The sequence below is a fragment of the Thamnophis elegans genome, chromosome 4 (genome assembly GCF_009769535.1).
Source record: "Thamnophis elegans isolate rThaEle1 chromosome 4, rThaEle1.pri, whole genome shotgun sequence".
NCBI classification, from domain to species: domain Eukaryota; kingdom Metazoa; phylum Chordata; class Lepidosauria; order Squamata; family Colubridae; genus Thamnophis; species Thamnophis elegans.
Window position 1 is genome coordinate 137,992,974 of NC_045544.1, and position 26,624 is coordinate 138,019,597.

Here is a 26,624-nt window from a genome sequence, read left to right on the forward strand (position 1 = left end):
CATCGTCCTGACGTGGCTTTAGCCCAGATCTTTGCCCCTTTGGGGGGGGGGGAACAAAATACCCCCTCCCCAATCTGGACCTCTTCTCATCAAAGGGAAGGAGCCCCTTTTAAAATGACCCCCCCAAAAAGAGAGTAGATTTTCTGATGAAAGCAGCTCAGGCTGCTGTAAAGTTGAGCAGGAGCTAGAGTTAAATACAATACAGGTAGTCCTTGACTTACAACTGTTTGTTTAATGACCGTCCGAAGTTACAACGGCACTGAAAGAAGTGACTTAGGGCCGTTCTTCACAGTTAACGGCCATTGCAGCATCCCCACAGTCAGGTTGGTTTACATGCGGATTCTTGACCACTGACTCACATTTATGACGGTTGCCTTGTCCCCAGGGTCACGTGATCCCCTTTTGCAACCTTCTGAGGAGCAAAGTCGATTGGGGGGGGGGGAACCAGATTCACTTAACAACCGTGTTGCTAACGTAAGAACGGCAGGGATTTGCCAAACGAACAAACGTGGCTGGAAAAGTCATAAAACTCATCAAGCAAATTTCTCACTTAGCAACATGAATCTGGGGCTCAATTGTGGTTGTAAGTTGACGACCGTCTATACAGCTAGTGTTCGACGTACGACCATAATTGAGCCCAAAATTTCTGTTGTTAAGCGAGACATTTGTTAAGTGTGCTTTGCCCCATTTTACGACCTTCTTTGCCACAGATGTTAAGTGAATCACTGCAGTTAAGTTAGTAACACGGTTGTTAAGTGAATCTGGCTTCCCCATTGACTTTGCTTGTCAGAAGGTTGTAAAAGGGGGTGGGGGGTTACATGACCCAGGGACAGAGCAAAGGTCATAAATGTGAACCAGTTGCCAGGCATCTGAATTTTAATAATGCTGCAAAGGTTGTAACTGTGAAAAACGGACTTCAGGCATATTTTCCAGTGCTGTTTAACTTTGAGTGGTCGCTAAATGAACTGCTGTAAGTCGAGGATTAGCTGCATATGTTGCTGGTGGCAGTGATGTCATGTAACACAGAAAAGCAGCCAAGACACCTAAAAACAGTGGAGTTTCCCAATACTCTGTTTTAGGCTCATCACTCTTCAACATCTTCATCAATGATTTGGATGAGGGAATAAATGGGGAACTCATCAAATTTGCAGACAACACCAAGCTGGCAGGAATAGCCAACACTCCAGAAGGCAGGCTCAAGATACAGAAGGATCTTGGCAGACTTGAACATTGGGCACTAGCTAACAAAATGAAATTCAAAGGTGAAAAGAGTAAAGTTCTACATTTAGGCAAGAAAAATGAAATGCACAGGTACAGTATAGGTGGTACCTTGCTCAATAGTAGTAACTGGGAGAGGGATCTTGGAGTCCTAGTGGACAACCGTTTAAATAGAGCCAGCCGTGTGCAGCAGCTGCCAAGAAAGCCAACACAGTTCTAGGCTGCATCAACAGGGATAGAATTAAGATCACTTGAAGGGTTAATACCACTTTACAAGGCCTTGGTAAGGCCACACTTGGAATACGGCATCCAGTTTTGTTTGCCATGATGTAGAAAAGATGTGGAGACTCTAGAAAGAGTGCAAAGAAGAGTAACAAAGAGGATTAGGGGAATGGAGACTAAAACAGAACGGTTGCAGAACTGGGCAGGTCTAGTTTAATGAAAAGAAGGACTAGAGGAGACATGATAGCAGTGTTCCAATATCTCAGGGGTTGCCACAAAGAAGAAGGAGTCAAACTATTCTCCAAAGCACTTGAGGGTAGAACAAGAAGCAATCGGTGGAAACTAATCAAGGAGAGAAGCGACTTAGAACTGAGGAGAAATTTCCTGACAGTGAGAACAATTAATTAGTGGAACAGAAGTTGCCTCCAGAAGTTGTGAATGCCCCAACGCTGGAAGTCTTTAAGAAGATGCTGGATAGCCATTTGTCTAAAATGGTATAGGGTCTCCTGCCTAGGCAGAGGGTTAGACTAGAAGATCTCCAAGGACCCTTCCAACTCTGCTATTGTATTATAAACGGCTCTCCAAAGCGGAGGGGAAGGATGAGAAAGAAGAAAACCGAGCAAAGAGTTATAAGGTGGATTCCATCCAAATAATCATTTTTAGATGATCGATGGATGCAAAAGCAAAGATTATATGACTGCAGTTCCACGCATTTACATTTCTAGAACTGCTGGAGGACGGGCTGTTCTCAGCAAACTAAACAGGGTCAGATCTGACAAGAACTGGGATGGGAGCACATCAAGGAACCACAGGCTGTAAGCGCAACAAATCCCAAGCGGCCTGAAATAAAGCGATGGCAAACCATCCAAAGAGCTGCCAAGAAAATTAAATGGATGTGTTCAGGAAGTCCCCAGCAGTCAAGTTCATCTCAAAGGATGCTTTGCTTAAAAATAAAAGAAGAGATTTGCTTGGCAGGAAACAGTGGGGGCCAGGGGGGGGGAGTGGAGTGGAAAGTGCTTTCTGTAAATCTTTTATCTGGGCTCTTTTTGGATTCCCCGGCTCTTAACTCCAGAGTTTGATTCAGGAGATCTCACGTCAGCACAGAAAATTCTTCGTATTTTATTACCTTCGGTATCTTTACCTCCCCTGCTGGGGAGATGGGCGGCATCTAAATTTAATAAACAAATAAACAATAAAAATCTTTAGCCAGAGTGCCTCTGTAAAGAAATGTGTGGAGGACCTTGGCGGGTCTAGGGAGGAAATGCTGACTAGCAAACAATCATCACCTTCAAATGATAAGAAGGAACCTTGGAGGTCAACCCAAGCATAGGATAGGATAGGATTGTTCTCACTGTCAGGAAATTTCTCCTAGTTCTAGGTTGGTTCTCTCCTTTATTAGTTTCCATCCGTTGTTTTTTATCCTGCCTTCCGGTTCTTTGGAAAATGGGTTGACCGCCCCCCTTCTTTGTGGGGGGGGACAACCTATTTTCCAAAGCACCATAAGGCAAGACAAGAAACAATGAAGCCAGTGAATGGACTACAGGCAGTAGATGCAGTCACAGCACAGAATTATAAGCAAGGAACTTTTAGTCCCTTTAAAACGTTCTCTGTATGAATAGATCTTCAGAAAGAATTCTTTGAGGAACAAGATTGACCATCATTATACTTTTTTTGTTCCTGAGAGACAAAGTAAATTATAGGCAGAGGGGGGGGGGGAACCATCCTCTAACAGGAAGTAGAAATGCTTACCCAGGGCAGGTACCAAAGAGGAATTATTTTGTTCAAAGCGTGTGGTCATCTGATTGGTCAACACTACCTGAAAGAAGCGAAAAAGAAGAGAATCTACGTCGAATAAATTAGCGGTTATAGTTACTGCAAAATAAAAGCTGTTAAGACCCGTGTTTCTCAACCTCAGCAACTTGAAGAAGTGTGAGCCTCAACTCCCAGGATTCTCCAGCCCACCTAGAAGTTGAGGTTCACACATCTTTAAGCTTCCAAGGATGAGAATCCCAAAGTTAGACTCCCTTTGTCTCCGATTACTGGTCTTGCTGCTGAGGCTTATGGGGTTGGCTCCCATCAACTTTTGGAGAGCCATAATTTCCCCAGCTCTGCCACAAGTAGATGTGGCATAGCCACTTTCACTAATAATAATAATACATGTAGTCAATTTACGACCATAACTGAGCCCAAAATTTATGTTGCTGAGTGACTTTGAACGGTCATGAAATGAACTGTTGTAAGTCGAGGACCACCTGTAATAGCAACAGCATTTAGACTTACATACTAACTTACAGCAGGGGTGTTAAATTGGCGGCCCCTGGGCCAGATGCGGCACACACAGGCCACGCCCACCGCAGCTCCACAAAGGGGAAAAACATCGCGATACGTCCCGTGACTGCAATGTTACACCGCGAGATTGACACACGTGGCTTTACAAAAGCAGTCTCTTACCCCCAACAATCTGGGTCCTCGTTTTACCCATCTCGGAAGGATGGAAGGCCGATTCAACCTTGAGGAGGTCAGGATCGAACTCCTGGCAGTGAGCTGAATTAGCCTGCAATACTGCATTCTAACCTCTGCGCCACCCTTAACAGACTTAACAACTCTTGTTAAGACAGACAAAAAGTTGGGATAGTGGAGCTGGGGACAGGCCAATAGAAGAGAAAGAACTGGAGAAGACAATAGCAATAGCAATAGCAGTAGACTTATATACCGCTTCATAGGGCTTTCAGCCCTCTCTAAGCGGTTTACAGAGAGTCAGCATATTGCCCCCAACAATCTGGGTCCTCATTTTACCCACCTCGGAAGGATGGAAGGCTGAGTCAACCCTGAGCCGGTGAGATTTGAACCGCTGAACTGCTGATCTAGCAGTAGCCTGCAGTGCTGCATTTAACCACTGCGCCACCTTGGCTCTTGCAAACAAAATACAATGACCTGCAAGCAGAAATAAAACCACTGTGGCAAGAGAGAGCAAAGGTAGTGTCACTAGGAACAGCTGCCTTGGGTGCAATACCAAAACAAAACCTGGTGGAGAGAATTCCGGGGGTTAAAGGAAGTTGTGGGAACAACCCCACTATTTGATTTGATTTTGATTTGATTTGTCTTGTATGCTGCCCACTCCCGAAGGACTCCGGGCGGCTCACAATAGACAAGGGAAAGGGGAAAACTAGACAAAGACAACACTTTAAAAACAAAACCACAACATTCACAATTTCCGTGGGGCTGGATATTTCACAGGCCCCCCGGCCAGCTGGAGAGCCAGGACTTGGTGGCTTTGCGGAAGGCCGGGAGGGTAGTAAGGGTCCGGATCTCGACAGGGAGATCATTCCAGAGGGCTGGAGCTGCAACAGAGAAGGCTCTCCCCCGGGGGGTCGCCAGCTGACATTGGCTGGCAGATGGAATCCGGAGGAGACCTAACCTGTGAGATCTAATCTTACCTCTGAGGGAGGTAATCGGCAGGAGGTGGTCTCTCAGGTACCCAAGTCCGATGCCATAATTTGCCATATGCCGATAATGCCATATGCCGATAATTTTCTTTCTGAGGCATTTTATCATGTGTGTCTTAACTTGCTCATCATGGCCAACGTTTAGTATGCAGACATCCTTCCGGGTACTACAAGACAGCTATTTTGAATTATTTTAGCAATGCCAAATATGCCCATCAAGCCCCTCAGTTGCTCCTCTTGAGTCAGTAATTCAAAAGTTGATGAGTTCCCTTCCCCTCTCGAATCGTGTGACTGTTGGTTGTCTTTTAAATTCCCCTGTACGTTTTCTGTTGTAGTTTCTTTGTGTTTACCTTCCCCACTCCCCTTGGGTTTGTGAGCCGCCCTGAGTCCCTCAGGGAATAGGGCGGCATATAAGTAAAATAAACCTTCAAACCTTCAAAAGGGGAAATAAGGAGGGTTTCTTCCTCCAGCACCTGATTTAAAGAATCCGATGTCAGCATCCAGTGCAGAATTACAGAGTTAGAAAGGACCTTGGAAGTCTTAGGCAAGAAACCTTCTGCCCTTTCAGACAGATGCTTGCCCAATCTCTTCCTGAAAACCCCCAGTGTTGTAGCACCCACAACTTCTGGAGGCAAGGCGTTTCCACTGATTGATTGTTCTGTCAGGAAATTTCTTCTTAATTCTTGGTTTGCTTCTCTCCTTGATTAGTTTCCACCCGTTGCTTCTTGTCCTGCTCTCAGATGCTTTGGGGAATAGGTTGACTCTCTCAGATAAAAATATGGATTAAACTGGGGTGCCTCTAAATATTCTTAGCTGGGGGTTATTGCTGTAACGTACTACGTGAGGCTTCCCATTGGTATCTTGTTTAGCCAGCTTGGGAAGTAACATTTTAGGCTCACAGACTGATCCGTTAGAGCTGTTCTGTGTTGTCTTCTAACACTATCTGAGTAAAAACACATGGAAAGGCTTATTTTTAGCAGCCCGGCAGTAAAAAAAAAAAGAAAGAAAGAAAAATCCCAGCGTACATAACAGAATCACAGCTTAAGGAGGAACGATGTTACCTGGAAACAGGGAAAAAGCAACATTCCAGGACTTGCCTAAGAAAGGATTCTGGAACAATCATTTCTAACCTGGGTAGGCTGGAAAAAAAAACCTCACCTATAAATAGTGTAGCTCAAGTGTGTCATTCTTTGGCAGGAAGCCAGCTATATCTGCAGCACCTCCAGGCTGAGGTCAAAGGATGCAGCAACAGAGGAGATGAAAGGCAGTTTACTAAGGAATTTCTCCAGGAATTTCTCTCTCAGCAAGACTTGTTTTCTCTTCATAAGATTCTGCCTGTCTGTTATCTATTTGTCTGTCTGTCTGTCTGTCTGTCAGCTGCTTTTTCAAAAGGCAATTAGATTTTATTTTTCCTTGACAATATTTTGCTCCCCATCCAAGAAGCTTCTTCAGTTCTATCTATCTACCTATCTAGCCTTTATCATTTTATAAATAACTCAAGGCAATTAATACATGCAATACTCTTCCTCCTCCTATTTTCCCCACAGCAACCTGATGAAGTGTGGTGGGTTGGGTTGAGACTGTGTGACTTTCATTCCTAAAGTGGGACTAGCAATAGGAATAGCACTTAGACTTATATACCGCTTTGTGGTGCTTTACCGCCCTCTCTAAATGGTTTACAGAGTCAGCCTCTTGCCCCCAACAATCCGGGTCATCATTTTATTGACATCAGAAGGATGGAAGGCTGAGTCAACCTTGAGCCGGTCAGGATCAAACTTTCTAGCTGTGGGCAGAGTTAGCTTGCAACACTGCATTTTTACCACCACAGGTCTTCTAGAACTCTCAAACTCTTGATGATTGGCCCAAAGACACCCATCAGCTTTTATGCCAAAGGTGGGACTAGAATTCACTGTCTCATGATGATTGCCCCAAAGTCATCCAGCTGGCTTTCCTGCCAAAGGTGGGACTAGAACTCAACCATCTCCTGGCTTCTAGCCTGGTGCCTTAATCAGTAGATCAAACTGGCATTTATGTTCATAAAAAGGACAATGACAATCAAAAGGCAGGAAATCCTTAACCCACTTAAAACGCATACAATATGAGCTTTATAAGAACAAAGGAATAGCTGGATTTGCATTATGTCAAGCCATCGTTTGTTGAATTATGCCCTGTTGAATAAATAACTGGTTTTAAATAATCTATTAAGCTAGAAATTATGGTTTAACAACCACAACTGATAGGTTTATAACATGTCAAAAAATACATTGCAGTGTTAGCACATTGAATTTTCTGTCAAATGTTTAGCCACTACGAGTGTTACAAAGTTATACAGGTAGTCCTCAACATACAAGTTTGTTTAGTGACTGTTCGAAGTTACAACGGCTCTGAAATAGTGATTTATGTGATTCATTATGTGATTCATTAGTGATTCATTTTTCACACTTACAACCATTGCAGTGTTCCCATGGTCAAGTGATCAAAATTCAGATACTTGGCAACTGACCCGTATTTATGACCCATTGCAGTGTCTCGGGATCATATGATCCCCTTTTGCGACCTTCTGACAAGCAGATGCAATGGGGAAGTTTAACCGTCTTACTAATTTAACAAACAAGTGATGGATTTCTTGACTGTGGCAAGAAAGGTCGTAAAATGGGTCTAAATTCACTTAATAGGTGTTTCACTTAACAGCAGAAATTATGGGCTCAATTGAGGTCATAGGTCAAGGGTTACCTGTACCATTTACTGGCTTAGCCACGTATCTCCATTTCCCCTCAAACTTACAGATAATGTATGGTCATTTGCAAGGCATATCAACTGTTGGGCCAGGCCATTCAAAAGTCTCGTTCGCAGCGACAGGTCTTCGAAGTCATGGCGGAAAGGAAAGGCAATTCCATCAATCACAATCAACTGTACCTAATGATCGAATATAAAACAAAGTGAGAGAGAGATTCATTCCCACAGAAATCTGTATCAGAAAAGCTGGGATGCCTGTAAATAAGATTATTTCCCCCCCTAAGGGATCCTTCATTATTAATCAAAGGGCTACTTGTCATTTCATGGTTGAGGGAAATTAAGTATAGATTAATCTGAAAGGGATTAACCCTTTGCCTTGTTGGAGTTGTTATTCTATTTATAGAATTTCAAGTTATAAAACCACGATGACTCTCACAGGAAATGGCTGCAGTTTTTTCTCCATCAGATGTTAAAAAAACAACAACCCAAGAACAGTAGCATCTTAATAAGCCTCCCACGAGCCTCAGATGTTCTGACTGTTATTGTGCTTAACCATTAGAATGACCTGGAAATGAAAAGAGGTCAGGTATTAGCTTAGAACAGATACTGGTCAGTTACTAGATAATTTTGAATTGGAGGATTTGCCTTGGGGAAAAAAACACCTTTATGCAAATAGGTGATTTGCTTCAGAAAATTTTCAATTTGCATGGGTAAAAATGCCAGTCACATTACTGATGATATAGGAAAGCTTTTTTTTTTTAAAAAAAAATCCAGCTGTTATCCTCCAGCGTTTAGTTCTGAATTTCCCATAATAAACACCTGAAATAATGAGAAGTTTATAGTGACCCTTCAACCTATTTCAGGTTCCGTTCTCTGATTCAGGAAGAAAGCAGCAGTTAAAAAATAGCTAAACGGCATCACAATTCTCTTCTCTTAGACTTTTGTTTTTATAAGGTCTGGCTATATGTTGAAATCCTGAAGAGGAAACTCAAATACTTTGGCCACCAAAAGAGAAGGAAGGACCCCCTGGAGAAGAGTCTAATGCTGGGAAAGACCAAGGGCAAAAGAAGAAGGGGACGACAAAGGAGATGGCTGGATGGAGTCACCAAAGCAGTAGGTGTGAGCTTAAATGGACTCCGGGTGATGGTAGACGATAGGAAGGCCCGGAGGAATGTTGTCCATGGGGTTGTGATGGGTCGGGCACGATTTTGCAACTAACAACAATATTTTGAAAAGGTTATCTGTGTAATGACATGCTAAAGCCTTTTTTACAACCAAAAGCTGAGATTCTTAAGCTAACACTCAGGACATAAATTCTTGTACAGGTAATCTTTGAATTACGATCGGACCCCTGGCCAGAATTGGTAAAGAGCAACCTCATGGCTTGGTGACAGCAATTCCTACAATTTTCATTGCTGCTGTTTGTGTAGGTAGGTCAGAGCTGTGGTGGTGCACTGGTTAGAATGTAGTATTGCAGGCTAATTCTGCTCACTGCAGGAGTTCAATTCTCATTGGCTCAAGGTCAACTCAGCCTTCCATCCTTCCAAGGTCGGTAAAATGAGGACCAAGATTGTTGAGGGCAATAGGCTGACTCTGTAAACTGCTTAGAGAAGATTGGAAAGGACTATGGAGCAGGATATAAGAACTGCGGTGGCACAGTGGTTAGAGCACAGTACTGCAGGCTACTTCTGCTAATCACTGACTGCCTGCAATTTGGCAGTTCGAATCTCACCAGGCTCAAGAGCAACTCAGCCTTCCATCCTTCCGAGGTGGGCAAAACGAGTACCCAGATTGTTGGTTTCAGCCTCTTGCCCCCAAACTGCTTAAAGAGGGCTGGAAAGCACTATGAAGTGAAATATAAGTCTAAGTGCTATAAAAATCTAAGTGCTCTTGCTATTTATGTATTATTTATTAAATTCATATGCCATCCATCTCACTTTGAGACCGAGGGGCTTACAAGGGAATAAAAGGTAAAAGCTAAAGGTTTCCCTGTCCAGTTGTGTACGACTCTAGGGCTCAGTACTCATCTTCATTTCTTAGCCAAGAAAACCGCCTCAAGACATTTCTTTGTGGTTATGTGGCCAGCAGGACATCACATCACATTGCAGTGCAGAGCATGCGGCAAAATACATGTGTTACCTTAGTGTTACCTTCCCACCAAAGTGGTACCTATTTATCTACTCGCATTTGCATGCTTTCGAAATGCCAGGTGGGCAGGAAAAAATAGGAATGTAAAATCCAGTTGTAAAATGAAACCTATTAAAATGACAAAAGTTAAAGGGAGAAAATGTAAAGTGTTCATTGAATTCTACAGTCATTGGGCAAGGCAACCTCCTGCCAGGGTCCCACAACCAGTGAGTAGGAAAACCAGCAAGTTCCAAGCCCCATCGGTGGGAGGGGCAGGGAATGAGGTGTATAAACTACGTCCAGTTTCTAGAAAACAGAGATAACAGACAGCCATGTAACTAGAAGTCAAAGCATCCAGAAACATTTAGTCAAGGGAAAATAATTTATTATTTTCATTTCTTGCAGTGGCATGGTTGAGCTGAGAGGATGAACGGATAGAAGCCTCAAACCTCCTCTCCCAGAAATGTTCTTGAAATATACACCCCAGTTCTGCCTCCTACAAGGAGCAGCAGGATAATTCTGGCTGCCATTGAAAAGGATTGCTTTTGCTTGGCATCCTCCCCTTTATCCTCTGTATGTAAAACTCAGTGAGGTTACAACCTCGTAGGGGATTGTTAGAACAAACATTATCTCTGTGCCACACTGTTATTTGGAAAATCTTTCTTCCTATAAATTCCAAGAACCTTGCAGTAGTTCTTTCTCCCCCTCCCCCATCCAACAAACTCCTGCATCTTCCCCCACAGCCCCAAAAGAAGTGCCTGCAGTTTCCAAGAGAACAAATGTTTTCCCATCTGGACCGCAAGGGCTTATGGGGGAATCTCTCTTAGGAGCTCTGTACTAAACTAAAGATTTCTTTTCAGGAACATTCTGTCAGAAGATCTGTAACATACAGGTAGACCTCACTTAACAATTGTTCGTTAAGAGACTATTTGAACTTATGATGGTGCTGAACAAGTGACACTTACAACGGATCCTCAAAGTTTTGGCAGCTGGAGCATCCCTGTGGTCACATGATCGCAATCATGATGCTCAGCAACCAGTCTGGATTTCCAATCTTCACAACATCCTACTGTCATGTGATTGCGATCTGCGACCTCCCAACTGGTTTCCCACAAGCAAGTCGATGGGGAAGCTGGTAGAAAGTCGGACGTTGTGATCACATGAGGTAACAACGGCAGGGTGGATTTGATTTAAATCGACTCGATTTAAATCATGATTTAAATCACTAGTAAAAAGACTTGATTTAAATCGACTCGATTTAAATCATAATTTTTAAAGAGCAACTGTCCCCTCCTCTGACCTGACTCACCAACAGTCCCAATATTGCAGAATCTACAGCCTCATGCTACACAACTAAGCTCCATTTCATGCTAAATAAACAGAATTATTAATGTATCTTAAATAGAAAACTATCTTTAGATAGATTTTATTCCAAAAGCATTTTATTTATTTGATTTTTTAAAAATCCGATTTAAATTTTAAAAAGAATCCAATTTAAAAAAATATCATTGATGAACAAATGGTAACTGGGGACTGCCAGAATTATCATTGCTACAGGATGGAGTCATGTAACATGGCACTTTACAATTGCATCCTTAGTGACAGACATTCTAACAATCACCAAGTGAGGACTACCTGTATGTTCTTACAAATTCTACAAAATACTAGAAAGGAAACAAAATCTTACTTATTTTTAAATGAGGGGAAAAAAGGGACTGTGTAAATCTGAAGAAAGTGGGGAAGAAGCTGCAAACTGCTGCAGGGTTAAAATCATTTCTTTAATGACCCTGCGAAGTTAACAATGGCAGGGGGAAAAGTGACATATGACCATTTTTCACACGTGAGTATTACAGCATCTCCATGATCACGCGATTAAAATTCAGATGCTTCACAACGGGTTCATATGTATGACGATTAGTATCCCCGGATCATGAGATCCACTTTTCTGACCTTCTGAGAAGCAAAGTCAACGGGAAAGCCAGATTCACTTCGCAACTGTGCTACTAACTTAACATCTGCAGTCGTTCACTTAACAATTACGGCAAGAAAGGTCGTAAAACAGGGCAAAACTCAAGACTTGACAACTGTTTCGCTTAGCAGCAGAAATTTTGGTCTTAATGGTGGTCGTAAGTCAAGGACTACCTGTGCTGCTACTCTGATACATTCTCTTTTCCCCTCTGGGAGATGCACTTCTTTTGGGTCCTTACCTTTGGGTGCCCAGAGAGAAAATCTGGGAGGAGGTAAACCTGTGCCAGCAGCTCCATATAGTCATGGCAACGGAAGTAATAAATATGTGAAAGAATATTTTCAAGAGAGAAAGTCTCCAAGGCTATTTGATGATCTGAAGAAAAAAGGGTAAGAAAAAAGCCCCCAATAAAAACCTGTATTGAATTTGTTCCTCATCCCTCCTTTCCTGGCTTCAGAGGCAGAGGCTGTTGACAGTGCAAGGTATGGGGAATAATCTGTTCCTTCCAGAGATAGTTTGTGGTAGTCTTTTGTAATAATAAATCGCATAATCGTATGATTAATCATACAACATATACTTACTATGACAGACTGATAACCATATATAGTTATCATATATAAATATAATATATACATATTAAGAATGTCTTGTGGCATGTTCAAACATCTATTCTTACAGAGGAAAAGTGTTGGGAGCAGAAGAAAATACCTGCACAAAACCCATTTGCAGTTCCCAAATTTTCTGTACTATCACATTGCATAAATTTGCATAAAATCAGAATTTTGCCAAATGTCTTTCCAAGCCGTGAACGTTTCCAAGAGGCTTGTGTTTTGGTTCAATTCAGATTGCTGTTCAATCCCGAATGAATTCTGTCTCTGAAATGAAACCAATCTATGTAATTCGGTTTCTCAAGGACTGCTGCTGCCCGAGGTCAGAAGATATTCTGGGGAAACTTTATTTCTTTACTTATATCCCGCCTTTATTATTTTCACAAATAACTTAAGATGACAAACTTCCCCAATACACTTTCCTCACTTTCATGGCTAAGGCGGGATTTGAACTCATCGCCTCCTGCTTTCTAGCCTGGTGCCTTAACCACTAGACTAAGCATACTCACCAGTTTTCTAATATTACTCTGCTATTAGATCTGTGTCTTTATTCTTTTCACCCACCTTAAGAATCAGCCCTTCCAGAAGGGTACTTAAAAAGCAAGCCTTGAAATGCAGCAACCTCCAAGCAGTTGTTGCAAAGTCTGGCTAAAGAATCTCTTTCTGAACCTTTTCCCTTTATGTGTCTTTATCATCTTATGTGCTTTGGTTGGGCATAAGAAATGTCTAGGCTTAGTGCCCAATGGCCCTTCTTTTATTCCAAATTTAGGAATGTCCATTGGTTTATTACTGTCAAGGGTTAACAATCTCGGCCACTTGAAGATGTGAATTGAATTGAATTTTATTATTTGTATGCCGCCCTTCTCCGGGAGGGACTCAGGGTGGCGAACAACTCAAAAGGGGAAAATGGGAACATAGAACAGAATACAAGTAATTAAAATAGCCAAGAATCACACAACCACACAAGTCGAGAGGGGAGGAGAACTCATCAACCCCAGGCCTGCCGGCAAAGCCAGGTTTTGACGGCTTTTCGGAAGGCCTGGAGAGAGGTGAGGGTCCGAATCCCTGCGGGGAGTTCGTTCCAGAGGGCCGGAGCTGCCACAGAGAAGGCCCTTCCCCGGGTAGTAGCCAGGTGGCATTGGCTGGTAGACGGAACCCAGAGGAGGCCAACCCTGTGTGATCTAATGGGTCTTTGGGAGGTAATTGGCAGACTTCAATTCTGGCAGCTGAAGTTCACATATCTTCAAGTAGCCAAGTGTCAAGGCTCCAAGTAACACCCCCAACGAAAGAAAGACTCCGAGGCTTGAGGTTCCTCAAAGTTCCATTTTATGAGAGATGTCATATTGGCACATCTGGAGAAAACCCGAATCTGAAGTTTCCAGGTTTTCCCCACCCAAACGAAAGTTCAAGTCCCTGTCTAGCACCCACAAGTCCATCACATGTCCAATCAAGCAATGTCCTAACTGGAGATGCCTCCCGTCATGCCACTCCAGGCGCAGGGCAAGTTGTCCTTGACTCTCTGAGAAAGGGATGTTATTTGGACTGTATCTACCCTACTCCAAAGAATCCCCCCTTCCAATTTCCCAGAGCATGAAATGTGGCAGGCCTGAAGGCCCCATGCAAAAGATGGCTTCCAGGCCTGACACCAAGTTTGAGAAACACTGATTACTGCAATCTAATTCTGCATGAATAAAACATTCTAACTCAGTACCGCATACAGTTACTTCCTATATTTGAATAAATATTGAATGGATCTATGACAGTTAAGGAAATAAATGGAACCGTTTGAATAAAGAGCCAGGGAAAAAAAGCACACTTTGCACGAAAGCAAATATAGTTTGGCAATTAACCTTCTTCTGGGTGCACTTCAGCAATAAGCTGACAGTGACGAATGCAGGCTTCTGCTATATCCACAACTCGATCAACCATAAAGCTCCCCTCGGTATCTATGAATATAGCTTCTGCAGCAAGTCCACCAAAGCATTCTGGAATTTGCACATCCACCACTAGCTGCATGCTGGAAAGAAAAAGGGAGAGAACGGAGAATTATAATAAAACATCAACGGAGAAAGGTTATTACAAATCAACTCATTGCTTTACTACCCTGATCTCTGAAAATGCAAAGGATCTGCGAAGTCTTGTAACAGAAGTTTAAAAAAACACAATGAGAAACAAGAGATTGCAATGAGGAACGGTCGCAGGGACTGGATATGTTTAGTCTAACAAAGTAGTACTATGGCTGACATGATAGGAGTTTTCTAATATTTGAGGGGCTGTGACAGAAAAGAAGGGATCAACCTATTCTCCAAAGCACCTGAAGGCAAGAAGTAACAGATGGAAGAGCATTAAAGAGAGTTGCAAACTAGAATTAAGGAGAATTTTTCTGACAGTGAGAACAATTAACCAGTGAAATGACTTGTCTTTAGAAGACATGGGTGCTCCATCACTGAAGATTTTTAAGAAGAGATTGGACAACCATTTACCCCTTGAGCAGGGGGTTCAACTCTGAGGTCCCTTTCAACTCTTTTAATTCTGTATTCTAAATATAAAGACCAACACATTAAAAATCAAGGTACAATAACCAGCCTTAGAATTGATAGCGAAGGTATCAAAGTGTAAAATAGTGTCCTCCTTTCAAGAGCAACCATCAACAGTAAAGGAGTAAGGAGTCAAGAAATATGCTGTAGACTAGAACTTTTGTGGACCAGCAATAAAGGCCTTGGAAAGTACATTCAGAAGCCATGATGCATCCATACCTACAAAGATCAGAACTTTGCAAACCATGCTAGACTCAAATTATCCTACCGTGGACACAGGTATGCAACGATTTAGCTATGTGGAGAAGCCTCTAATGCTGGGAAAGGTGGAAAGAAAGAGAAGATGATGACCAGGCCTCAGTTACAGTGGTGATGAGTGCATTGTTTGAAGATCAGAAAGACAGATCATCATAGAAAAAAAATATTTAGAGTCCACCTGATGGTAGATGACCAATCAATCCTTAACTCCAAAGAAATCAACCTTTCATCTGTCAAAGGTTATATTGAATGGGAAACACCAACACTCCCAAGTTCTATGGTGAGATTTGTGTGGTCTGAATGGTGAGGAGAAAACAGAAGCAGTAGTTAAATGTCTAAGGAGATTCTCAGTCATCCAAGTCATGGTTGTCACAAAGGTGCCTTTTGCAAGAGGCAACTGGACTTCATGGTTTTTCTTAGAAGACATTTCACTTCTCATCCAAGAAGCTTCTTCAGCTCTGACTGCATGGTGGGGAATGGAGGGATTTATACTCCTTGCAGGCAGCCGGTCATTTGCATCCTTTTAGAGAGTCGTTGAGGCCACTTGGAGTCCAAAAGATGCTTTTTCAAGAGGCAACTGGACTTCCTGGTTTTTTCTTCTGAAGACGTTTCACTTCTCATCCAAGAAGCTTCTTCAGCTCTGACTGGATGGTGGGGAATGGAAGGATTTATACTCCTTGCAGACAGCTGGTCATTTGCATCCTTTTAGCGGGTTATTAAGGTCACCTGGAGGTTTATCTGTGTCATCAGCAAGGAGTATAAATCCTTCCATTCCCCACCATCCAGTCAGAGCTGAAGAAGCTTCTCGGATGAGAAGTGAAACATCTTCGAAGAAAAACCAGAAAAGTCCAGTTATTTCTTGGAAAAAGCACCTTTGGGACAGAAGAAATAGTTTGATTTTACTCCTGGTGACTGCCTAGATAAGTACCTGCAGTTGTCTTGGCAACATTTTTGGGAAGTGGTTTGCCCTTTCCTTCTTCTTACACCTGAGAGTGACCAGCCCAAAGTCATCTAGCTGGCTTTATGTCTAAGCCAGGACCCAAACTCAGTTGTCCAGTTTTTATCTAGGTGCCTTTCACTGCTGCACCATAAAAATGGTGTGAGATCCTTGATGCTCTCTGAGCTTGGTTGTTTTCTTGCAGATGTTTAAGTAAAGATGTTCATTACCCAAATCATGTAACATCATCAGTGCTAATCCACGATTTCAGCTGTGAGCTATCCCCTCAATTTCAACCCTGACACACAAATATTATCCTTTACAGGTTAAGACTGTATAATTTGAACTCCCGTTAATTACAATAAGACCTCAATGTCAGGGCGTATGAACAAGCCTGGGGCAGTGACTACAAGCTGTGAGCAGTAAAATCAGCGCGACCAAGTCCCCAGAGCATATGCATTGTTCATAGACGCATGATTTGTTTAACAGGACTCAGTTTAACATGGCCCGAACTAGGAAAAAGTGACTCCATCCATTTTATGGCTTGAGATGAACCTTGCCATTTTGCAAACGAACAAGACTGCAGTGCATTTTAAGCAAATCTACTCGGGTTTATTTCTTTCCAGAACAGCTTCATCACACAAAATACTCCTACGGTACTCAGTGGGGTTGTGCAGAGCTTTGGAAATAATTCAGAAAAGGTGTTCCAGAGTGTGTAGGAGTGGTTTCCCTTGAGATTCTGCCGTTGCCCCTTGCTTTAAGAAATTGCAGAGAGGTGCTACCTTTTTCTGCAAAATTATTTCCAAAGCCTCGCAGCACCTTATTATTCAGCATTTTATGCAATCCAATATATTTATAATAGCAGGGCACAGATACATAATTTTATTGTGATGGGAACAAGCCTCATTCCAGATTTCAACACCTCCCTCTCTCATTCTGGCCCAGCTATAAGAACAGAAGCCTTTCCTTCTGTTTCAATTAAGCAATTTAGTCTTACATCTGAATCTTAAACGGAGAGTGATCCTAAACTACAATTTCATGAAACAAGACAGTAGTACGAAACGTGACACAAACCCTGGTTAAGAATAACTGTACTCTGCCAGGTTCTATAAAAATGAAAACAAGGGCTTGCAAATTCCCTTCTGCTGCTGCATGGATGAGGAAGAGGGGAGAGTGTTTCTGACATATTTTACCGGGACAAGCAATAGCATCATCTGGAGGACCTAAGCATAGTTGTTAAAAACATTTAGCAACAAAAGCTAGAAAAAAGCCAGTAGAAGGGATGTTGTGTACTGTTTATTACAAACATTTATACTGTTTATTGCAACCATTTCAATCTCATGGACTTGGGGCTCACCACGTAATTATGTAATGGGGGGAAAAAAGACCAGGATTTTTACAAAAGCATTATTACAAAATTAGAACAGACACTTTCCTTGGGAAGCTGTTTTACAATCTCAGCCTTACATTTGATGTTGAGACTTCAGAAAGAGTACAGAGAAGAGCAACAAAGATGATTAAAGGACTGGAGGTTAAAACATAGGAAGAACGGTTGGAGGAATTGGGTATGTCTAGTCTAATGGAGGGAAGGACCAGGGGTGACATGATTGTCATATTCACATTTCTACAAAGCAGTGGAGATCATGCTATTCTCCAAAGCGCCTGAAGGTAGGAGAAGAAGCAATGGATGGAAACTAATCAAGAAGAGATTCACCTAAAAATCAGGAGAAATTTCCTGAGAAAAATTATCAGCGGAATAGCTTGCCTCCAGAAGTTGTGGATACTCCATCACTGGAGGTTTTTAAGAACAGTCATTTGTCTGAAATGGTATATGTTAGGTTAGATTTATTCGATTTATATGCCGCCCTTCTCCCAAGGACTCAGGGCGGCGTACAACATTAAAAGAAACACATAATACAAAAGTTAAAAAGAAATTAAATAGGATATCCCAAACCCAATTAAAATTGACAATGACATTTTTTTTAAAAGAATTAAAATTAACAGTAATTAATAATTTGTTTTGTTTTGTTCAGGCCAGGCTGGCTTGCTGGAAAAGCCAACTTTTTAGGGCGCGTCGGAAGGACCGGAGGTCGGGGATTATACGAAGCTTCGGGGGCAGCTCATTCCAGAGGGAAGGTGCTCCCACAGAGAAGGCTCTCCCCCTGGGGGTCACTAGCTGACACTGTCTGGCCGAGGGCACCCTGAGGAGGCCAACTCTGTGGGATCGCACTGGACGATGGGAGGCTACCGGTGGCAGTAGGTGGTCTCGCAGGTACATGGTCTCCTGCTTGAGCAAAGGGATTGGACTAGGAAACCTCCAAGATCCCTTCCAACCCTATTACTCTTATTTTAAGAATCTGTTTACATCAGAAGAATTTTATGACAGTAACCTATCCTACCCTCATGAATGACTCCTGGAAAGAAACAGGATTCTCCCTAATTATGCAGCCAAAGATTGGGACCAAGAAAATGGAAGCAGCAGGAAACCAGGATGAGGGGTTTTGCAGGACACTGTAACAGAGTGATCAGTAGGTGGAATTTGAAACATCTGAAGTTTTTACGCCAATGCACAGAGTGCAGAAAAGAAATTCTAAATCAAGAAAACAAATATGTTTAGATGGACATTCCTAAAAATGTCTGCAAAAAGACAGCCCAGTTCAGAGAGCACCAAGGACCCCACAGTTCAATCCTGTTGTGCAAATATTCCCTTCTATTGGTACATTGCTGAAAGTTGGTGGGATGTTACTTAACGCTGGCATACATAGCAGTGCAAAGTAGCAATTTATTGGAACAAACTCAACAGAAAGGGTGTGCGTGTGTGTGGGAGTGTTGAATTAAATGTAAAGAATAAATATGCTTGTTCAGAAATTTTGGAATCGGAGCATGGAAATCCTGCATGAAATATGCGACTAACAATATTTTGGTTTATTTGTTTATTAAATATATTTACCACCTACCTCATCACAAGGTGACTCTGGTGGCTTATATTGTTAAAAAATATTATCTCTTAAGAACGCAGAGAGAAATGAAAACGGGATGACAGTTTATTACTGACCATTTGGACAGGCAGAAGATAAAGATGGGGTCAAGAGGTCATAAGAACATAATTAGGGCCCATTTAGTCCAGCAGTCCGTTCTCACAGTGGCCAACCAAGCATACAAGGAAGCTTACTAGCCTCCCAGCAGATGGCCTTCAGTGGCCGTCAGACGGCCACCAAGGTTAATAGCCATTGATCTATTTGCATTAGATGACCAGTCTTTCAAAGAGGCATACAATATTGATAATGGAAAATTTCAATTATCCTGACATCTGCTGGGAATCTGCCAAGGGTCAAAGGGTCGAACAAATTCTCGTTCTCTCTTGCCGACTTCATTTCTCAGAAGGTATTAAAAAAAAAAAAGAACCAAGGGGATCTGCCACCCTGGACCTAATTCTCACCATCAAAGATTAATTGCTTAAAGAAGTGAAAATGACAAGGTACCTTGGGGGGGAAGTGAACATGTTAGCCTTGAATTAATGGTATCTGGAGAAAGAGAAGTGAGAACGGGAGCAGATTTTGATGGACTCCGAGGAAGAAAAGGTCGGTTCCCATGGCCCCGAAATCCCAACGAAGAAAATTATACAGGAAGGGTAGGAAATCCTGGAAAATGACGTACTGAAAGTGCATATCACCAACAATCCCCACAAGGAAGAAAAAGAGAGAGAGAAACCGAAAGAGGCCAATGTGGATATGTGCAGAATTCTCCAAAATGCTGAAGAGTAAAAGAATCATACATAGGAAATGAAAGGAGCGGAATATTTAAAAAAATGAAGAGAAAGTTACCTCCAGAAATTGTAGGATCTGTCAGAAAAGGAAGAACTCGGAGTGAGGTGAGCCTTTTTCAAAACATACCACAAATGATGATGGACGTGACAGAACTAGAGGAAAAGAGAATGTACATCTTCTGAAAGTGGCAATGCAGTACAAGTAGTCCTCGACTTACAACCTTTTGTTTAGTGACCGTTCAAAGTTACAATGGCACTTAAAAAGTGACTTATGACTGTTTTCCGCACTTATGACCATCCTTGTGGTCATGTGATCAAAATTTGGTTGCTTGGCAACTGGCATGCATTATGCTACGTCCTGAGGTCATGCGATCATCTTTTGCAACCATCTGACAAATAAAGCTAGTGGGGAAGCAAGATTCAATTAACAATTATGTTACTAACTTAACCACTGCAATGATTTGCTTAACAACCATGGCAACAATGGCCATAAAATGGAGCAAACTCACCTAACAACAACTGTATTGCTTAGCAACAGAAATCTTGGGCTTAAATTCTGGTTTTTAAGTGAGGACTGCCTGTAATGGTGAGAAGGCAGCGCTCAAAAGCGCCTGATTTTGTATCTGGCTTCTCTCGGAATGGAAAAAAATCCTTCACTGACCATGATTATACTATATTTAATTTTATGAAGAGGAAGGAAAACCTTTGCTTGGAGAAGATGAGCTCTTGCTGTGGTTTCCTAACAGAACATGGGTCCAATCAAGTGTGGAAATCCATTATATCAGTAATAGGAATTCTTACACCTTTTAAGATAGATGCCAGGATTATAATCTACATTAAAGTGGCACTCTGGCTGAAATGAATTTGCTGAAAGCCAGTCAGTAAATCAGGATCAAAAGCTGATCAAGAGGTTTTTCAGACTGTAGGAGCTCACTGACAGAAAAGCTAGCAGTACATATGCTAGGAGTGTTAAGCAGCTGTCTTTTAAGGTCAGACCATTGCTATCTAGCCAGTTATGACTCTTTCCCAGTTATTTGTCCTGGCTGGTAATAGCTATCCATCTTCTTTATTAGATTTTCATCCTACCTTTATTATCTTTATAAATAACTCAAAGCGGTGAATATATATAATATCCCTTCCTCCTATTTTCCCCACAAAAACAACCCTGTGAGGTGGGTTGGGCTGAGAGGGAGACTGGCCCAAAGTTACACAGATGGCTTTTATTTCTAAGGCAGGACTAGAAGTCACTCACTCCTGGTGTCTGGTTCAAATTCACTCAGCCAGTTTTTCTTATCTAAGACAGAATTCACAGTCTTCTGGTTTCTAGCCTGTTGCCTTAATCACTAGGGCAGGGGTCTCCAAACTTGGCAATTTTAAAACTTTGTGGACTTCACCTCCCAGAATTCCTTAGCCAGCCATGCTAGCTGGGGAATTCTGGAATTTGAAATCTAGAAGTCTTACTGTTGCCAAATTTAGAGACCTATGCACTAGAGTCTAGAGTAGACTAACCTCTCAGAGAGAAGTTTCTTTCACCACCCACTTGATCTATTGAACCTGTATTAGGAATGGCCTTCTGAATGCCAAGCACCCAGAAATGAGACTAAACATAAAAGCTGTGATTTCAATTCATCAAGATTTGATGGTATCAACTTGAAGAGCTGTGGTGACACAGTGGTTCGAATGCTGTATTGCAGGCTAGCTCTGTCCATTGCCAGGTGTTCAAATCTCACCAGCTCAAGGTTGACCCAGCCTTCCATCCTTCTGAGGTTGATAAAATGAGGACAAGAATTATTGGGGACAAGATGCCAGCGCTGCAAGCTGCCCAGAGAGTGCTGTGGAGCACTATGAAATGGTATATAAGTCTAAGTGCTATTGCTAACAGTTTATACAGTGTTTCCCCAAAAATAAGACCGGGTCTTATATTAATTTTTGCTACAAAAGACACATTTGGGCTTATTTTTTGGAATTTTTCGGGAAAATATGGAACTAAGTGCATCCATCTGCCTGACAATCTTAACTGGGGCTTATTTTGGGGGTAGGGCTTATATTATGAGCATCATGAAAAATCATGCTAGGACTTATTTTCCAGTTGGGTCTTATTTTCAGGAAAACAGGGTAGTCACCAAGATTTTTAAAAGAGAATGATAAACATGGGGAAGTTACAGAAATGTGAACTTTAGTATTGTTTTTCTCACCACAATTGTGTTTTCCCGACACCTGGCACTCCGCAGATCTCTGTAATTTTGGTCAGCTGTACACCCCCACCAAGGATGTCGTCTAATGCAGAGCAAAAGGTGACGATGAATCCTTGAGTCTGCTCTTTTTCCAACAGTTCCAGGGCTGTGCTCTTCTTAATGGTTTCTGCTTCCTCAGAAGGTTTTGCTCCATCATTTTGCTGTTCCCGTTTGATCACTTTTAAAATTTCTAGAGCATCCTCTTTAGAAATGTCAATTTCTGAAAAATCAAAACACAGAATATATTGAAATTAAAAAGAGATAGAACTACGTAACTAATAGCCACTTAGAAAGATATCTTTCTTTGGGGAATACCTACAAGAAATGTTCTAGTAGTTGAAATTTTTAACGAGATTTTTTTTTAACTTGCTTTTTAATTCCTAGAAATGTTTCAACATGTTTGTTATAACTGTATTTTTATATATTAATAAACAATTGTAGAAGAGAAGGGCAGAGCATGAATAAACAACCGGTACGAAGGAAAAATATATAGCTTTCATAAAAGTCATTGACATATTTTCTTAGGGTATTGATATATCTAAAATTCCCTTTTATTCCTCATTTTATTTCTGCTTCTTTAAACCCACCTGTTTCTTTGTTAAATGAAAACTGAAGCATGGCATGATAGCATCACCTTGTGGTTGACGAAGATAACAGTGCAAAATCCACCAGGTTTATTCTCCAATTTGTTTTGTCACCATAGACATTAATGTATCTTACATTACAGTTTATAAAATGCCATAAAAATGCAGAAAGTGACACAAGATTCTTTGAACTCATGTTAGGAATTGACTCCTTCAACAGAGGCATTTTGCTTCAGATTCATGTAGAAACCAGGGGGGGGGGATCTGTTTTAATAGATGGCCAGATCCATGATGCACTCGCTCACACATGCACATATACACACACATACTATGTGTATAGTATTAAATTATATATATATATCAGAGGTGGGTTCCTACCAGTTCGCACCAGTTCGGTAGAACCGGTTCGTCAAATTTTTGAAACCCACTACACACACACACAGAGACAGACAGACAGACTCACACAGCGAGAGAAAGGGAAAGAAAGAAAGAAAGAAATAAAAAAAGAAAAAAGAAAAAGTGAGAGAGGTGAAAGAAAAAAAGAAAAAGGGACAGAGAGACAAAAGGAAGGAAAGAGAGAGAGAGAGAGACAGAGAAAGAAAACACATAGCAATAGCAATAGCAGTAGACTTATATACCGCTTCATAGGGCTTTCAGCCCTCTCTAAGCGGTTTACAGAGTCAGCATATTGCCCCCAACAATCTGGGTCCTCATGGCCAGCAAGCCACTCCTACCAGGTCACATGGCTGGCAAGCCACTCCCACAAAGGCTACACCCAGAGTAGGTTCGAAAATTTTTTGAAACCCACCACTGATATATATAGTATACTATTACATTTTTTTTTCTGATAAATAAATGGAGACTAGTATAGATCTATTTCAAGCTATTTAGTTCTCATGAGCTAGCCATACCCTTACTGGGATTATGAATTTGGGCTATTTTATATGTTAGGCAATTATAATAACTCTAAGCCACAAGCTTACCTCCCTTATCAGCTGAGCCAGGAGAATGATTAGATGTTTTGTCAAAGCACCTAGTATGCCCAAATGTGGGAGAGCATACTGCTTCCCTTTTGCCTTTCAGCTCCACTCTAGTATACTATATATGTGCATTATATATAGTGTATATATATCTAATGTGTGGGGTTTATATTGCATATATCAGTGTTTCTCAACCTTGTCAACTTGAAGATGTCTGGACTTCAACTCCCAGAATTCCTCAGCCAGCATTCGCGAATGCTGGCTGAGGAATTCTGGGAGTTGAAGTCCAGACATCTTCAAGTTGACAAGGTTGAGAAACACTGGCATATATTATAGTATGAATGTTTCATCCATTAGAATTCAATTCCTGGGACTATATGGTAACAAGTAGCAAATAAGCAATATTGATTTTATTTCTTATGCCCAGCTAGATATTCCTATAGGGCAGCAGGAGCTGGACTTGATTGGAGAAAGACTGACTTTTTACTAATCCTTTACTGTTACTACTACCAATTTATTAAACTTCTATAACTCCGGACTCTCTGTGGCTCACAATAATATAAGAAATAATAAAAATAAAACAAAAAATCATGATAAAAATCGATGAGTGCCCCCATTCCTGATACAATATGTTTACTACTACATTCATTCACTTGTGCCAGTATACCAAAGGAGGGTGAATTAAGACCCAATCTGGGTCGGTCATCAAGATCAGAGATTTACCCTTCTATATAAATATGTGTGTGTACGTACGTACGTACACACACACACACACACACACACACAGAGTACATGTTTACTACAGTCATTCACCCATTTACTCTTCCACACAAATGGGTATGTGTGTGTATGTTTGCTATCATGCCATGCTTTAGTTTTCATTAAAAAAAACAGGAAGTTTTAAAGCAGAAATAAAATGAGGAATAAGAGGAATTTTTAGATATATCAATGCCTAAGAAAATATGTCAATTAATTTTATGAAAGCTTTATATTTTTCCTTCATACCATTGCTTATTCATGTTCTGCCCTTCTACAGTTTGTTTATCTATGTATAAAAATGGCTGTGTGTGTGTGTGTGTGTTCCAGCATAAAAGCCTCCAATTTCAATCAAACTTGGTACACAGATGACTTACTTTAAGAGCCGAGGTGGCGCAGTGGTTAGGGTGCAGCACTGCAGGCCACTTTAGCTGACTGTGATCTGCAGTTCAGCGGTTCAAATCTCACCGGCTCAAGGTCGACTCAGCCTTCCATCCTTCCGAGGTGGGTGAAATGAGGACCCGGACTGTGGGGGCAAGTTGCTGACTCAATTTGCTAAAAATTTTGTAAACCCCTTAGAGAGGGCCGATAGCCCTATGAAGCGGTATATAAGTCTAATAAATAAATAAATAAATAAGTGTCAGCAAGGATTGCATTACTGTTGCTGGTGGAAAAACAGGATATAAATGAAACCAAAAAAAGGAATTGATTGTAAATTCAATAATGGCAGCCAGATTAGGGATGGCTAAATAAATAAATACTTTGTGGAGACAAATCCTGTGGGGGTAAGACACCCCTAAAACCCTGTGGGGCGAGTGTTCTGTTAAGAAACAGCCTGTTATTTCTTAAAATAGCTTCTACTGTACTGACTTCTACTGTACAGCGCAGTGGAGTTGCCATGGTGACGGCTTCACAGTACTCCACAAGAGGGCTCCCTCTGGTAAGGGGGAAAAATCCAACATGAGAAATTAAGTTTGGTTTGGACATTTCCCCTCTATAAATAAATACCGGGGCAGCGCCGGGTTATCGCTAGTTGTATAATATACAACAAAAGCACACACTCAGAGATCTACTTCTAGTGAATATAGCTAAGAGAATTTTAGGGAGGGGGAATGTTATATAAAGTTATGCATGTCAAACATACACACACACATACATGCACACAATTTTAAGGGGCTCCAAAAAAAATCTCCTCCACCGCCACACAAAGCTCTGGCTGACAAGAAGCGGGATTGTTAAATCCTCTCACGAAAAAAGGTGTTCGGTTTACTTAAAAGGCCCAGAAACCCATCCGAGTTCAAAAACTTTCTCCCGAAAAAGACATCAAGCGATTCAAAAGACGGAGGACAAGAAGACGAAACCCTCCCTGTGGAGATTAAGGTGGTCGTGAGGAAAGATCCGAAGAATAAAGTTCAGTTTGACCCAAATTGGCGAAGTTGGTTTTTTGGCGGGAAAACCGGTTTTCCCTCAGCCCGCCGCGATACCTTTGCTCAGCTGGCAAGGCCCGACCTCCAGCACCTCTTGGGCGGTTTGGAAACCGGCGGCCGTTAGCTTCGCCCGCCAAGCCGGCGGTAAGGGGAAGGTGCCCAAATCCCTGAGCTCCATGAGGGAAAAGAACGGGGATCGTCCATGCTTCAACGCCTTCCTGAGGCGCTGGACTTCAACTCCCAGAAACCTCCCGGATAGTGCGCCTGCGCCGAAGAAATAACCCAGGGGGGCGTGATTGGAATCCAGCTACTGGCGGGGGCGGCGGAGGGCTTTCCGCTTTAGGCCCGCTGGAGTGAGCTGGAGAGGATTCTGGGAGTTGAAGTTCCAATCCCTTGCGGAGGTAACAGCTTCTCGACATGCTCACTCAAGCAGACGACCGCTGGAAAGGATTCTGGGAGTTGAAGTCCAGACCATTGCTGAGACGACAATGCGCGCGCATCCCGAACGGGATTCTGGGAGTTGAAGTCGAACTATGGTGCAGTCTCACCACCTGCTTAGTGACCAAATGGCACTGAAAAAAGTGACCGGTGAGTGTTTTTCACACTTATGGCCGGTGCAGCAGAGCCAAAAATTCAAATGCTTTCTAACTGATTTATGAGGTTGCAGAGGTCACTTTTTGCAGAGTTCCAAAAAGTAAAAGTCAATGGAGACGCCAGCTTCACTTAACGACCATGTTATCAAGTTCACAACGGCAAGGATTCACTTGTGGCAAGAAAAGGTTGCAAAATGGGGCAAAATTGGATAGGTGCCTGGATAAGGAA

General features: G+C 41.9%; 1 protein-coding gene across 2 annotated transcripts in view; it reads right to left on the reverse strand.

The window, feature by feature from the left end:
* Positions 1-26,074, reverse strand: part of RAD51C (RAD51 paralog C) — a 50,826-nt gene extending 24,752 nt beyond the window's left edge. For both annotated transcript variants that reach the window (XM_032216868.1, XM_032216866.1), the window contains exons 1-6: positions 25,860-26,074; positions 22,017-22,275; positions 14,174-14,340; positions 11,957-12,090; positions 7,671-7,802; positions 3,190-3,256 (exon numbers count right to left, since the gene is read on the reverse strand). In XM_032216868.1, coding sequence (XP_032072759.1) covers positions 3,190-3,256; positions 7,671-7,802; positions 11,957-12,090; positions 14,174-14,340; positions 22,017-22,275; positions 25,860-25,980 — 880 coding nt within the window. In that variant the 5' untranslated portion in view covers positions 25,981-26,074. The remainder of the gene's footprint in view (positions 1-3,189; positions 3,257-7,670; positions 7,803-11,956; positions 12,091-14,173; positions 14,341-22,016; positions 22,276-25,859) is intronic.
* Positions 26,075-26,624: the final 550 nt, after the last annotated feature.